Source organism: Chondrus crispus, genomic scaffold (assembly GCF_000350225.1).
Source record: "Chondrus crispus Stackhouse genomic scaffold, scaffold_93, whole genome shotgun sequence".
Classification (NCBI taxonomy): Eukaryota; Rhodophyta; class Florideophyceae; order Gigartinales; family Gigartinaceae; genus Chondrus; species Chondrus crispus.
Genome location: NW_005178827.1, coordinates 16,804 through 31,553, shown reverse-complemented (window position 1 = coordinate 31,553; position 14,750 = coordinate 16,804). Strand labels below are relative to the sequence as shown.

General features: G+C 56.0%; 7 protein-coding genes; 1 reads left to right on the top strand and 6 right to left on the bottom strand.

The window, feature by feature from the left end:
- Window positions 1–59, bottom strand: part of CHC_T00008055001 (hypothetical protein) — a 2,222-nt gene extending 2,163 nt beyond the window's left edge. The window contains exon 1 of the mRNA XM_005711930.1: window positions 1–59. This exon is cut by the window's left edge and continues 1,594 nt beyond it. Within this exon, the coding sequence (XP_005711987.1) occupies window positions 1–59 (59 nt within the window).
- A 688-nt stretch (window positions 60–747) lies between these two features.
- CHC_T00008054001 (hypothetical protein) lies at window positions 748–1,293 on the bottom strand. XM_005711929.1 is given in 2 exon segments: window positions 748–888; window positions 889–1,293. The coding sequence occupies 1 exon segment, from the start codon at window positions 1,291–1,293 to the stop codon at window positions 889–891; it is 405 nt and encodes a 134-aa protein (XP_005711986.1). The 3' UTR covers window positions 748–888.
- A 3,413-nt stretch (window positions 1,294–4,706) lies between these two features.
- On the bottom strand, window positions 4,707–6,338 carry CHC_T00008053001 (hypothetical protein). Its single transcript, XM_005711928.1, has one exon. It carries the CDS (start codon window positions 6,336–6,338, stop codon window positions 4,707–4,709), a length of 1,632 nt encoding a protein of 543 aa, XP_005711985.1.
- A 5-nt stretch (window positions 6,339–6,343) lies between these two features.
- On the bottom strand, window positions 6,344–6,490 carry CHC_T00008052001 (hypothetical protein). Its single transcript, XM_005711927.1, has one exon. The coding sequence runs from the start codon at window positions 6,488–6,490 to the stop codon at window positions 6,344–6,346; it is 147 nt and encodes a 48-aa protein (XP_005711984.1).
- Window positions 6,491–6,939: 449 nt separating this feature from the next.
- On the bottom strand, window positions 6,940–8,535 carry CHC_T00008051001 (hypothetical protein). XM_005711926.1 is given in 2 exon segments: window positions 6,940–7,671; window positions 7,672–8,535. 1 exon segment carries the CDS (start codon window positions 8,533–8,535, stop codon window positions 7,672–7,674), a length of 864 nt encoding a protein of 287 aa, XP_005711983.1. The 3' UTR covers window positions 6,940–7,671.
- Window positions 8,536–9,026: 491 nt separating this feature from the next.
- On the top strand, window positions 9,027–10,177 carry CHC_T00008950001 (UDP-glucuronic acid decarboxylase UXS). Its single transcript, XM_005711925.1, has 2 exons — window positions 9,027–9,103; window positions 9,181–10,177. Exons 1-2 carry the CDS (start codon window positions 9,027–9,029, stop codon window positions 10,175–10,177), a joined length of 1,074 nt encoding a protein of 357 aa, XP_005711982.1.
- Window positions 10,178–10,438: 261 nt separating this feature from the next.
- Window positions 10,439–14,365, bottom strand: CHC_T00008050001 (hypothetical protein). XM_005711924.1 is given in 2 exon segments: window positions 10,439–10,534; window positions 10,535–14,365. 1 exon segment carries the CDS (start codon window positions 14,363–14,365, stop codon window positions 10,535–10,537), a length of 3,831 nt encoding a protein of 1,276 aa, XP_005711981.1. The 3' UTR covers window positions 10,439–10,534.
- Between the last annotated feature and the right edge of the window lie 385 nt (window positions 14,366–14,750).

Below are 14,750 nucleotides of genomic sequence, written 5' to 3'. Positions count from 1 at the left end.
CGAAATCGTTCCTCTAGCTGGAGATTCCTGTGGCAGGAACCAGCTCCCAGGAGCTGCATGCGGAGAAAAGACGCCCACCCGCCCGTCCCTGCTGGCAGCTACCCTCACTTCACGATGCACTGCCACAGCGCTTCATGATGGCACCGTGGCCAGGCGTGTTTCCGCAACCGCCAGGCAGAGACATGCCCTTCCGCAGCGCGCACCGAGTACTGTCAACTGCGACTGGGGGAGGGGGAGGGGGGGGGGCCTACGGCGAAGAGGGAGGTGATGTGACAAGCCGGGAGAGCATTGGATTACCCTCTAGCCAGGGGACTGTCATGCGTGGGCCGCCCCCACAGTGTGGAGGGTGCGTATCAGGACGCGTGCGGCTCAGTAGGGGATGGGTGCTTTCTCAGGGCGTGCTGCGGGCGACGACGAGATTGGCAGAGCGGTACAGCGATGGGGCGCATGTAAGGAAGTAGTAAGGCGATGGGACGATCGGTTTTATGTCGAATCTGAAGCTTGCGTGCAAGTCATGGGGCATGTCAATGCGATGACTGCACTGTGCGATGGCTGCCTGTCGGCGGTAGGCGCTCCACGATCCGTGACGGACTGGCGGGGGTAAAATTTTCAAAGGACAGCGACGCAGAAGGTGCTCCACGTGACGAGCATACTACGCGACGATTTTGCAGAGGACCGCATGCGAGAACAAGGAGCAAGCTGCGGAGACGGAGAAACATCTCGGACAATATACTGCGGGCAGAGGGACAGAGATACACAGATGTACTACAAGCAGTACAAGGGCAGAATTTACACATACATATGACCTAGTATACAGTTAAAACGAGCTCGTCCTAGTCCTCCTGAGGCTGAAGGGACTCGAAGCCGATACCGGCTGTGTGATGCCGATCAGCGGGGGTGGGGAGACCGGAGGCGGAGCGGGTCTGGCCGGGGGCGGGGTGCGGGCTTCCGCTTGAATTTCGGTGAGGGACGAGATGTGCTTGCCGGTCCAGCGGTCGACATAGTAGTGCGAGTTGCCCGTCGGCGAGCGGCTGCAACGCACCTCCCAGCGCGGCGAGGACGGGTCGTGGACGGGCGACTGGTCGACGTCGGGGCAGAAAGACATGGTGGCGGAGTAGAGTCTGTGTGTGTGTTGAAGAGGGTAAAAGGTGGTCCGTGTTCCTTGAAGGTGTGGGTGTTGCGAGGAGCAGGAGCGGTGATGGCGAGGGCGGGGGGGAGAGGGGGGGAGGGGGGGAGGGGGGGGAAGGGGGAGGAATGACGGGGGTGGGAGGGGGGGGTATATATACCGAGCATTGGGTGGACAACGGAAGGGCGGGGGAGGCAGGCCACCCGATGGAAAGATCTCGATCGGGCAGATCTTCGGTGCAAAAAAATCGAGAACAACCTCGGCCTCCAATCTCGGCAAGCTTCTCCTGCGGCTGTCATATCTCGCTCATTCCACGTGTGCGGGCGCGACGTGGCGTGCCATGCAGGCCAACAGCTGCGCGCCAAGTCCCGCTGTACGCGCTGTGTACGCACTATGCACGCGCGGCCCGCCGCAGGCCCACCGCACCGCACACTTGCACGAGGCGGGGCCCGCACACGGGCGGCCCTCGTTGCACCGCGCCGCGGATATTCCACCCGCGACCGAGACACCGCGCCGTACTGTACACTCCCCGCCGCGAGATCCCCCTGCACCCCCGGCGAGTACGTTCCCCTATCATACCTCGCTTCCCCCCACAATTGATGGTCTCGAATTTCCCATATTGCCCCCGGCCCCCCCTCCCTCGCGCTGCGCGTCCCGAGCCCCCATCTCCACGCGCCCCCGATCCCGATCGCCCGCGCGCATGTGCGCACGCCGCCGCCCCCGGGCATGCCCTTCGCCCCCTGCCTTCGCAACGTGCCCCCGCCGCAGCGCCGGAACAGCGCCGCCGCGCCCCGTCGCGCATGCTTACACGACTACGCAGGCCGTTGGGTGAGGCCACGCCACGCGCACCCCCCTCACCTTCGCCCGCGCCGCCCGGCTGGCGCGCGCTTGGCCTGCTCCGTTCGAAGCGCCGCCGCGCCCACGCAGCTTCCACCGCCCCGCCCCCGCCGTGCCGCAGACGTGCTTGCACGCCGACGCGCGCGCTAGAGGAGGGCCCGACGTCGCGCGAGAAAAAAAAGGCCACACATTTGCACAGGATATCCATATCCCCGCCTCCGTTGCCCTAAAAAAAATCTCTCTAGATTCTTCACATATGCCTTCCCGCGTTGCTCATACTGAAAAGTAGTCACCACCGTCGACGGGGGCATGTGCTGTGTGTAAACTTTACACGTGGTGCTCATTTAGGAATGGGTGTTTTATGTCTTGGGCGGACGCGTCGCCGCGCGCCTTTTGGCCGCGTTGCTGCACGGTTTCGTCACTGTACCGGTGCGGCGGAGAGTGCGGTGGAGAGAGGAATCCAGTCCCGCCTTGTGCTTTTGGCTTGTACTGTACGGGGGTCTTCGCGCGTGGCTTTGCTTGTGTCGTGAGGACCGCTCGTCTTGGATGGGTGACGAGCCGGCGTAGAGAGGAAACACGGGATCAGGAGAGGGGAGGCAGTGACGGACAACAGTGCGAAGGCAGACCACATACACAGTACAGAAAAGCCCACAACAATGAGCATTAACAATAACAACCTCCTGTTTCCCTCGCTTATGTTTTGACTCAAGTGCTATAAGTGCATAGCTCTCCAGTGCATAGCTCTCCAGTGCATAGCTCTCCAGTGCATAGCTCTCCAGTGCATAGCTCTCCAGTGCATAGCTCTCCAGTGCATAGCTCTAGTGCCTACACGACCTTCATTCACCTCATATGAGGTCAGTCTTTTCCTCTTATCATACAGTATGAAGCCAAACAAATAAATTAAGTCAATTATTTTAAGGGCATTACATTTCTAAACGCAGATGTTTTAAGGCTCTTCATGCATGTGCACTTTTACTTCAACTCAAAGCAATCCTTTCACTATTTTGAACATCAACGAAGCCTCTCAACTCCGCAAAGATAACAATATGGTAAGACGTCTGCCAAAAACCTATATGGATTTAAGAGAACTCAACCGCATCTTCCAATTCAAACGTTATTAAAAGCAGCTGTTTGACTAAATGTGACTCAAGTCAAATCAGCACACTTTTCTTGTCTACCAGAATTCTTATCATAACTGCACACGGCACACGCAGAAGAAACAAATGCTTTGTTAAGTTGAAGTGACTTCATATGAAGTCAATGGACCTCATACTACAACATCAGATAGACCATTGTACCTCAACCTGCACTGTGTGCAGGTTGAGGTACAATGGAAGTAAGGGAAATTCCTATATACAGTATTATGAAAAAGAAGGCCTGAGGCTGCAGCCCAGCAATTCCTGCTAAGCGTCAAACAATGTCCATCGGCGAGTCAGACGTCAAACTGTACAGTGACATCGAGAGTCACTTGAGAGGAGATGGTGACGGATGAAGGCTGGTAGAGGTTTGCAAAACACATCACCCACTTTGAAAATAAGGCTAATATATCCATCCACGATGACGCGGCAATAGTGAAAGAGTGAGCAGAGCTCATATCCGACGACCTCAGAATTCGAAGAGAAAATGAACGAGGCATCCTCCCGCACAGCAAGTAGTGCCGAGGACAACTGTGTCGATAAACTAGCAATCAGAGTGCTGTGTGCAATCATCACAGGAGCATGCCATATTTATTCAGACACATGCAAAGACGGTGCGACCATCGGCACACAAGCAATCCTTCCTGTTCCCAGCAAACCACCAACCTTTCCGGACCGCCTCAAGCGTGCTACGGTGTACATGAAACGCTCTGCGTCTCCAACAAAGAAGCTTATCACTCAGATATCTGTAGCTAGTACTTCAAGACTGCTCATACTTACACGAAAGCATGAGACAAATGTCCGCGGGATCAGACAGCAAGTCAGGGGCGGTAGACTCTCTACACGTTCAGCCAAGTCAGGAGCGTAGACTCTACACATTCAGCCTTAGCACCCGATTAACACTGAGCCTCGCAAACAACCGCCTATAAGCCGTCACCATGAAATAAAAACGAGTTACCATAGGACAGGCAGCGCCATCTGTAGTCTTTAGGTTTACTGGCGTCGCGAGATTACAAGACTTGCGAGCTGATTGCAGAGCGTCATCTGAATTGTGGGGTTTTGGCTTTGGAACACCAGCTTAGAGGGATACGGAGAGATGGAATTCAATTAACATCGGCGCTTGTATGGTGCCAAGAGACTACCGTGGATTTTGACCATGTGGAGGGAATCTGTGGATTGGGAGCCAGGTCGGGTGACTTACCCAGCGTCCAGGGCTGGTTAGACAGAAGTCCCGAGTCGTGCGTAGTGATCAATGAGGGGAATATGATCGAACTCGGCTGCTGTCAGTTCCGCCCCTGGCCAGAGGATTGAGAATCCGCTCGCGCCGGGTGGTCACGAGCTATGGAATAGGCTGATATCACCTCTTCAGGGGACAAGCACAAAGACGCGAGGTGAGAAAACAGTTGCTGTTCCGTCTGTGCCGTGCTAGTACCAACACCCTGGCTATCCCCAGCTGCTGATTTTCCTATGCGGCGGATACCGTGATCCGGGTCATCTTGACACGACAAAGGATCGCACTGAGGATGCACCTAGCCTAAAAAAACAGCTAGTATCTGCACACCGCCCGCGCGGCTCAAACATGTACTATTATGGCAGAGCATGAGTGTCTAGCCATCGAGCTCCTTCAATGCGATTTCAACTGCATGACAAAATTTTGAGACGTCTTCGAGGGTGTGAATCCGGGGGTCCAAACAAACGCGCAAAGAAGATTCTACCTGCAGCTCCTCTTTGTGGGCGACTCGGGAGCCATGCGACCCGACATCAATGAAGGTATTATGCTTGCGCAATTGTTCAGCTAGGGCGGCTTCGTCAGCATCGTCGACAGTAAAGGTGGCGCAAGGGATCCTTAGCGTCATGGCATTTCCGTACACCTTGAGCCGAGGGTTCGAGCTCAATTCCAAATATAGCTTCGCTCCGAGCTGTTCTCCACGTGCTATCAAGTCGCTGTCCATGTTCCGCTCATGTTCTCGCAAGGCCGTTGCCACAGCCGTTCCGACCGCCAATGGTGGTAAGCCAACCTCAAATCGCTCAGGGACTGAAGCCCAGTTAGAAACATCTCTCGCTAACTTGACCTTGAGCTTGCCCATGTAAAACTGCTCAAACGTATCCTCCCCGCCAAAAACTGGCGGCAATCGCTGAAGCCTCTCCATTCGCCCGTACAGAAACGTTGAACCCCGCGGGGCGCCTATCGCTCCGCAGTCGACAAGCAAGAAATCACATCGCAGTTGCTGGACATTCACCTTTCCCCAGGGTAGAGAATGCGTCGCATCAACGGCAACAGGAATCCCGCACCCCGTCGCAAACTCCATAAACTCATTCAACGGGTTAAATGAACCGAAGACTGGACACGCGTGCTGAAAGACAATCAGCCGCGTCTTACCCGAAACCATCCCTGCAAACTCTCCAAACGCGAATTCCCCGCCCTCCGTCATATCTGGGCGAAACACCTTGAGCTTGAACCCCCACTTCCTCGCCGCAACACGCCACGGGATTACCATATGATCGCTCTCCATCGCCGACAGCAACACCTGGTCGCCCTTTTTTAGCGTGCTTCCAAACGAGTGGGCGAGCACGCTGGTCGCCGCATACGCCGACGACGCAAACATAACCTCCCTACGGTCCCTCGCGCTCACCGACCTCGCTACTTGCGTGCGCGAATCCTCCATCAGCTCCGACGCGTGCCGGCCCAGCGTGTGCGCGCAGCTGCCGCGGTGCAACGCCCCGTTCGCGCGCGTGTACACGTCGCGGATGGCGGCGATCACGGGCGCGGCGATGGGCCGCGCATCTTGAGAGGACAGGTGCAGCGCTGGTGAGCTGGAGGTGGTGGTGGTTGCCGCGCAGGCGCGGGGTCGGGGTCGGTAGAGAAGCCTGTGTTTTCGGCATGTGCGGGGTAAGAGAATGGGGGCGTGGAAGAGGAGAGACGAGGACATGTTTCTGCGAGGACGACGCAGTGCTGCCAATTGGGTATAGTAAGAGGAACGAGAAGCCAGTGTTCGCTCAGCGTATCCCACCCGTTGTGCTTGGTGAGTAGAATGGGATGAGGTGCAGGCGAGTTTTTGGGAGAGGTGAAATTTCTGAGCCTGGCGTTGTGGCTTTGTTATTGGAAGAGCACTGTTCAGAGGCGTTTTGTATGCAAAATTTCTATGCAAGTTCTTATGCGATCGCAGCAGCGTGATCGGGCTCAAGTACCTGAGGTTTGTATCATCCTTCGCGTCATCACGTTGTGACAAAACTTCCATGCTTCTCAGGTAGACCATCTAGATGACCTACTCCTTTTCATACAGTAGGCCCTCCTTTTCATACAGTGCCCTTGGGTAGGAGATGCGAGAGAGGCAGTAGAAACGATTAAATCGGCTATCCGACAAGCGTGCCATGAGAATTTATCTTGCATTATGATTCTTTCCGCTGCCCTCTGCTTCCAGAGGCTGAACGCTTCTTCCTATTTGAATAAAGCGAACCGCAGCTCACAGTTCAAGAGCGCAAGCAGTTCTTCCGCATGATGCGGTATGACCGTGTATCCGCATGATACGGTATGCCAACAAAAACTGTTTCGATGCTAAAATTACATCAATGAGAAGAGCTATTTTACGTACGCATCTTGCAGCTACTGTATGGTTTGTGGATTCGAGACATGCTTTGCAGGAAAACGATATTTGTAGCATACGCAACATCGATATTGTAGTCTTTTTTGTGAAGGGTCCTACACACTTCTTCTGCTACTGCCCAAGACGTTGGCTTGGTGAGGAAGACTGAAGGTCTATCAGTGATCGTATTAAGGCCCCATACTTGCAAAAAAAAAAAAAGAAAAGAAAACAACCTTCCCGCCTTCCGTTTTCTGCTACTACAGTAATTACTCTTTACTCCCGAAGTAGGCAAATCTGGCGTGTGCCCTGCCCACCAGTTTCTCAGTCGATGGGAAAATAGACAACCAACGAAATATCTCTTTGCAGACTATGTCCTGGACTGTGCGTTCCATTCCTCTCGTGTTGTGCTTTAGTCGATAATGAATCGGGCCTTACTTCGGCAACGGAGTCATAGGCGACGAGGGAGTCACCTTCTTTTTCAAATTTCTCATCAAGGATTTATGCCTTTTGCCAAACAAGGAAGAAGGAGAAGACACAACAGAGTCTTCAAAATCATCCAAGCCCTGAATGTCCCCGTCCTGAACAGGCACCTCGTTAAGACTCTTTAGGTCCGCATCGAAGTCTGCCTTCGACTTTGATGACGGTGCCGCGGATCTTCTTTTCTTCTCTTCATCGATGAGGCCAAGTCTCTTGGAGAACTTCCTCACTAGTGCAAGCCTCTTCTCTGTCCCCAGAGAAGAAGCTTGCGCCAGTGCGGTAAGTTCTTTCGTGCACTGCACGAAAAAAACTATCGGGTATCCAGCGGTGATACCACACATCACATCTCGTTGACCGCGCCTACAGTGCAACCAACTTTGCGATCAAAGTATTAGCGGTGATCGGCCCAGTAACTCTAGCTCTCACGGAAAGCGTCCTTCCGCACCCGACCTCCCTCCCATGTTTGTTGACACCACTGTATGGTGTTAGCTGTGCACACACCTCCCCCCGACTACGCTGCGGCGCGCATCGAGCGCGCTCCCTCACAAATCTTGGCGGTGATATCCGGCCTGGTCATATCCCTCAACTCGACGCCCTCCTCAATCGATGCATCATAAACGCTCATAATAGTATCCGGGCCAATGGCGATAAACTCGGTATCCAGTGCTAAGACGGCGTTGCGGACCCTCGCGACCATCTTCCTCATCTCCGGAGTCGTAGCCCCCCCTTCCTTCTCGGCCCTCTCTGCCAAGAAAATGTAGCCATTATTCCCCAAAATGGCATGCACGCCGCAGTCGAGGCGATGGAAGTGCTTCTTCGCTCTCTTGACCAACTCCGGCTGCACGGGCACAAACGTGCCTCCCGAGAGTTTTCCGTACCGCAGCGAGCGGGTGTGCAGCGCGACACACCCGTCGTCCCACTGCTCCTGCACTTCCGCCGACACCAAGTCACCCTCCGTAAAGAATGCGCGCATATTCAGCTCGTCCTGGTACGTGCGTCTTCTCTGTATGCCGCCGGGCAAGTTGACGGCGGACAGCAGCAGGATGGCGTGCCTGGCCGCGTTGACGTCCAGGCGCCAGCGCCGGCCGGCCAAGTCGGTGACGCGGCCGATCACGACGTCGCCCGTCTCCGGGATGTACTTTGCGCGCAGCGGGCGCACCATGACCAGCTTGTTGACGCGCGTGATCACGCCCGCTACCGTGGCTGTCAGCACGCGCGTCGAGCCCGTGGTGCTCAGCAGCGTGCCGCGCGCGCGCACAGAGAGATCTTCCGTTGGGATCGTCGAGCCCGGGATCGTTATCGGGATGTGCGAGAGCGGGGCCGAGGCCGTGGAAGGCGGCGGCGGGCGTACGATGCTGAAGGTTGGCGTGGACATTGCGCAGGGGAAGAGGGGGTGAGGGGGTGAGGGGGTGAGGGGGTAGTGCAATAGGTGTGTGTTGGTGGTAGAGTCCTATGAGGGTCAGGGTGAAGGCGAAGGAATGAAGGAATGAAGGAATCGGATTTGATGAATTGATTCAACACACGTGTACACGGGGACAGAAGTGGATACACGTGTCGTGCGGCGTAGAAACGGCTGTAAGCCGAAGTCTCTGTAAACAGGATGATATGATGAATTAGGACGCGAGACGTCCGTACCGCACAGTGGTCCACGTCAGCCTGTGGTACCTCGTGACGACATGCCGGCAGCTCTGGCGAGCAATCCAAATCAATTCCGCCCCACCACCATCCACGCTGTCAGCACATCCACACATCCACACATCCACACATCCGTCCGCCTCCCCATACCAACTCTCCTCCCCCCGGTACCTCTCTCTCGCAAACCCCCCTCATCCCCTCTTCCCCTCTTCCCCATCCACGCTCTTCACCATGGCCAACGACACCCCGGTCGTCGACGTCCAGCGCCCCGCCAACGGCGGCGAAGCCATCGACAACCTCGCCATGTGGTACGCCCCGCCTCCCCCCCATTTTCTCCCGCGTCGTCTCTCGCCACCCCGCTAACACCCTCCCTCCTCCCACCCAGGCGCGGCTTGAACGCGCCCAACCGCCAGGTCCACCAGAAGCGCGTCCTGGTCACCGGCGGCGCCGGCTTCATCGGCTCGCATTTGGTCGACCGTCTCATGGAGGACGGCCACGACGTTATCGTCGTCGACTCGCTCTTCACCGGCAAGAAGGAGAACCTAGCGCGCTGGCGCATGCACCCGCGCTTCGAATTCTTCCGCCACGACGTCACGGAGCCGTTCAACGCCGAGATCGACCAGATTTACCATCTCGCCTGCCCGGCCTCGCCCGTGCACTACAAGTACAACGCCATCAAGACCATCAAGACCAACGTCTTGGGCACTATCAATATGCTCGGCTTGGCGAAGCGCACCGGCGCCCGCTTTCTGCTCGCGTCTACGTCGGAGGTCTACGGCGACCCCGAGGTCCATCCGCAGGTCGAGGAGTACTGGGGCAACGTCAATCCCATCGGCGTTCGCAGCTGCTATGACGAGGGCAAACGAGTGTCGGAGACCCTCTCGTTTGACTATAATCGCCAGCACGGCGTCGAGATTCGCGTCGTCCGCATATTTAATACGTACGGCCCGCGCATGGTTCTCAACGACGGCCGCGTGGTGTCCAACTTCGTGGGACAGGCTATTCGCGGCGAGCCGCTCACCATTTATGGAGATGGGATGCAGACGAGGAGCTTCTGCTATGTCGCCGACCTGGTCGACGGGCTTGTGCGTATGATGAACCAGGACACGCATGTGGGGCCGTTCAATATGGGCAACCCGGGCGAGTTTACGATGAAGGAGCTCGCCGAGATTGTCAAGAAACTCGTTAGTCCGCAATTGGATATCAAGTACTTGCCGCCGACGCCAGACGATCCCATGAAGAGGAAGCCGGATATTACAAAGGCGAAGACGCACTTGAAGTGGGAACCCAAGGTGGCTTTGAGGGAGGGACTCAAGCCTATGGTGGAGGATTTTAGAAAGCGCATTTTGGGGGACACCAGCGCGCAGGAGCTACCTAAATAGATGGAGCCCGTCATACACCAGTTTTGATAAACAACTCGCGCGACTGCCACATCCCCGGCGAAGCGTAATCGCGCCCTCCCTCGACGCTGTAGTCAGGAAAGTGGATGCTCGCGAGTTAATCGCGGGGAGCAGTCTTTCACTCGTTTAGCACCGAGTTCTACACAATGCTACCCTACCTTTTCAAAGATATTTCGTTTGCTGCGGAGCTATTGGATTTGTCTTTCTCCGATGATCTGAAGATGGAAGCTCCGGTGCAGCTGGTTCGGAAAAGATATCCATCGCTGGTAGTTTTACAAATCTCAGTGTCTTTCCCTCTACAGAGGCTCTAAAGGGGCCGGCATTCGTCATACCACGTCGCTATCCGAGCAGATTTTTCAGGGAAGGGTCGGTGCGTGCTGGAAGCGCTCGCTGCGACTGCTTCGCGGCCTGCTCCCGCGCGTACTGGCCCCGCTCGAGCCCTGCATTTCTAACGTCGATAGCACCTGTCCCCCGATCTGAAAATCCAAACCGGCGCCCGTATTCATCCATCCCATACGCTACCTGCCCTGCCTCCGGCTGCCCAAACGCCCGTTCGTCATGCGCGCTAGGCATCGGTGCCACAGCGTACTCGCGCGACCGATCGTACACGTCTTGCGCGTCTGGCGCGGATCCGACTTGCGGTTGCATCGCCCGATAGTGCCCCATCTGCGTGCTGCGTTCGTCTCGTTCGGGAGCGTAGTCACCGTGGTACCTCTGTGGCTCTCCGCTACGATGCACAATCGGTCCTGCCTTTGTGTCCCCATAACGGGACAAGCCAGGCGGCCTCCACGTCAAGTCGCGAGTGTGGGAGTGCAGTGGGCTTTCGGGGCGAATTATTGGTGCTAGCTGGAGACGCATGCCGCCGTGAGCGATGGCATGGTGGTTGAGCGTGTGTGTGTTGCTGACTGAGTCTTCGTGCGAAAAGGGGGGGTATGCGGGTTGCCCAAAGGAGCGAGGGTCGCCTTTGCTCTCTTGGCCGTAGTCGGTGCCCGAGTGCGCAAAGGCGGGTTCGGCGGTGTTGGGGCCTGTTCTTGGTCGCCGTGCTGTTGAATAGGGTTGCTGGGCTTCGGGCGGTGAGCCAGGATATGTGAACCTCGCAAGCTGCCGGCCTTGCTCGTACTGGTATCGCCGAGTCGCTGTTGGCACCGTTGGGGCCGCAGACCTTCGCAACCTTCTGCCGTCGGCAAACCGAGAGCCATCATCTAACCGTCCAGTGTGGTACTCGCCTGGGAACACAGGACTTGGATATCCCTGGCTCGGAGCGTTTTGGGCCAATCGTCGCATCGGCGATATCTGATTGTGCGTCATTTGCGCATCGCTCCTGGCAATCCCCTCCCCTCCCTTTCTCCCAGTAGACAAACTCGGGCTCTGGTAAGGTTCATCCATGCCTCCTCGGCTGAGGTCCGTCTCGGGTGCCGGATACCGGCCTACCTCTCGATTTGATGATACATGGCGAGATCTTTCGTTTGCATACAGATCGGCGCGGGAATACTGATTGAGGTTGAAGGCTGTCGGTGGCGATCCGACTGACCGTCGCTCGAATTCCGTGCCTCTTCGAGAATTCACATCCGGGGTTCGTTCCAGATATGTAGGCTTCATCGAACCACCCTGTACGTCGAATTCATGGGAGGAGTGCGAATGACCCGGCTGCCTGTAACCTCCACTTGCGGTACTTACGTTACCCCACGCCGGTCCACCCGCAGCAGAGTTTTGTTCCATGCCAACTACGTCATGTGGATCGTCCGCTCTCGCAGGAGCCGGGATAGACATACTTCCCGTCGGCGCAACAGCGGCCAATGCCAAAGTCTTTCGTTTCCTGGGCTTTCGCAAGGTATGCACTGAGGTTGGCATTCTCGCTGCTGTAGAGCCGTGTTCACTCTGACTCCCCGAATTAGACGAAGCTATACCCGACGTTCTTGGTGGGCCCCTCAGCCCCTCGTATTCCGCAGGTTCTTCCCATGGAGACCGCAATGAACCTTGCTCTAGTCGCAGGGCACCATTTTCCACCATCACCGTGTCTGCTTGTGCATTCACAGCGGGAGACCGATTCATACGCTGTGCAGGACGTGTTTGCATATGAATCGGGCTGCCAATATTGTATGACTCTGAACCGTGAGAAGGGTCCCGTGCATCTGGGTGTTCGATTGGGGAAGGACTACTGAGCAACCGATTGATAGAGCCCTTGCGAGCAGAGTCGTCAAAAGATTCGATAGCGCGACCCGTGCCGGTAGAAGGTTCGACGGCCATCGAACTACCCGCTCCTCTTGCGCGCCCAGAGGCTATCATCGCCGTTAGATGTATTCTCTTCTTCTCACTTTCAGGTACATTGTTTGTTCTGTGTTGACCTTTTGAAGAGCGATTTGCGACGTTGGTTTCGAAATTACCTGACGGCGCTCGTCCTGAAGACTTGCGCTTACGAATACCTCCCTTCTGTTCTTCTGCTAGAGTGAACAATGCCTCGTTCTTGGCATCATGCTTCATGGACTCGTTCCAATTTGCAGATACTATCATTGGACTGGAAACGCCGGATCTCGACGAATGTTGGAACAAGTCAGATATCGCTATTGGTGGTTGTCGATTGGATGCAAATTGTTCTGGCAACTCTCGCCCGGGCGTTGGTCTCAGGCCATTAGCAATTTCACCGTTATGTGCACGCCCCATACGCTCTGCTGTCCGAAACTGCGTCGTCATCGGGCCTTCTTCGGCCATTTTGTCTCGCGTGGGACTATCTGGACGAGGTCTGCTGGGGTAGTTGGTAATTCGATAATCCCCTTGCTCCGCAGTCAGTCGGCCAGTGGTGTCCTCACTTTGGATGGCAGATGTCTGCTTTTCTCCAATTGCAGTGCCATCCTGCTTCGAATGCGGCTTGTGGTATTTTGGGGAGCAAGGAGGTACTTCTCCTCCTCCGCGGGGGCTTCCAGTCGCATTTGAAGCGGCGAAGTGAACTGAGGGGGGCGCGTTGGTCACGTTTGGGTACATCCCACGACTTCTGGGAGAAGCAACACCATCACCATGTAATGCTCTTGTGTTGCTCTTCGAAAGCTTGTCAATTGTATCCGGATTTCGCACTGCAGCTTGGGCAACTGACACAACAATATTGCCTCGACTCTGTTGGACCTCAGTGGTACGACGCTGAGTCCCAGCAAGTGTCTTCTGCATTGCAAGCCCATCGCTCCTAGATAACTCTGCATTCATGGCACCGCTATCTCGCCTGAAATTAACTCGCGCTGAAGCTGCTTTTAACGAAGGAACGACACCTTGCAACGCCGCAATCTGAGTCACTGCCGCGCTGCTGTTCGGCATTCCAGTTTTTGGAGTTCCCGCCTTCGCTGCGCTGTTCCTCGCAATGACAGACTTGTCTGCAGCCACGACTCGTGCTCCGCCTTCGCGTGACTGAGTATCCGCTTTGGCAGAAAAGGCCTTCTTATCCTTGATCGCTTTGGCGTTTGTCTTGTCCATCGCTGTCCGTTCCTCAGCTATCTTTGAAAGCCTTTCTTCTTTCTCGCGTCTGGCAATTTCTTTGAGCTCTGCCTTCTTCGCTCGCGCTTTCGCAAGTCGCTTGCACATTTCTGCCTTTGCTTTCTCGTCCATTGGCCTGGCTTTGTCCTTCAGTGCAATGGCTGGGGGTCTCCTACGGAGCTTAACAAATATTTTGGGTTTCTGCGCCCCCACGACACCCTCGCTTGAAGAACGTTCCTTCCCAGAGCGAGGCACGCGCGGTCCCTTCGATATGCGGTCGTTGCGACGAGCAGACTCGGAAGCTACAAGGTCCCCGCGTGACCTTCGTGCACCATTGGCCGTCTTCGTAGGGGGCGTTCTTGGAGATGGTCGAACGATTTGGATGTCCTCTGAAGACGAATCTAAAGTGTCAATTGAAGAGCTGTGGTATCCGTTTGAAGGGGCATTTGTCACGAGTCGCGACTGCAAGGTATCGCAGTGGGCATCCGCAAGGTCTTGGTGTTGAGGTTGAGCATGAATTTCTGCAAGCGGGCGCAAGTCTTCAAGCTCGCTGTCGTCGCTGTCCCCCTTCAGGATGACGGTATTCTCGGCCGGATCAAGCGAGGCGGGGGAATCTGCGGACCGAGCATGGCCAAACTCTTTGTCCTTGTGTGCTTCTTGCTTTGCGGAGGCGACTTCGGCGGCAGTGGCAACGGCAATGGCATCGGTCATGGTATCGAGATATCTATGATGTACTAGAAACGGGTAGTTATCGACAACTTGTTTGACGATTCTTCCCGCCTGTTTCTTCTTCGGGGGTGGGGCGCGTGTGCAGGGCTGGCATGTCCAGACAGCTTGCCGGGGGTGCAACGTCTGGGGAGGGTTGAGGCAGTAGGAATGGACGCATCGAACACAGCGAATGCAAGTGAGGAGCATGGACGAGGTGGTGCTGCGCAGGCAGACGCTACAGGCATCGCGTTTGAAGTTGTTCGCATGTGCGTACTTGGAGCGGGTGGGGGGCTTCATCGGGATGGTGTCTGGGCGCAGGGAGCGGGTTGAAGGACGACGAGGAAGCGGATTGACGGGCGGGGTGGATTCCTGACGACGCTCAGCGGCG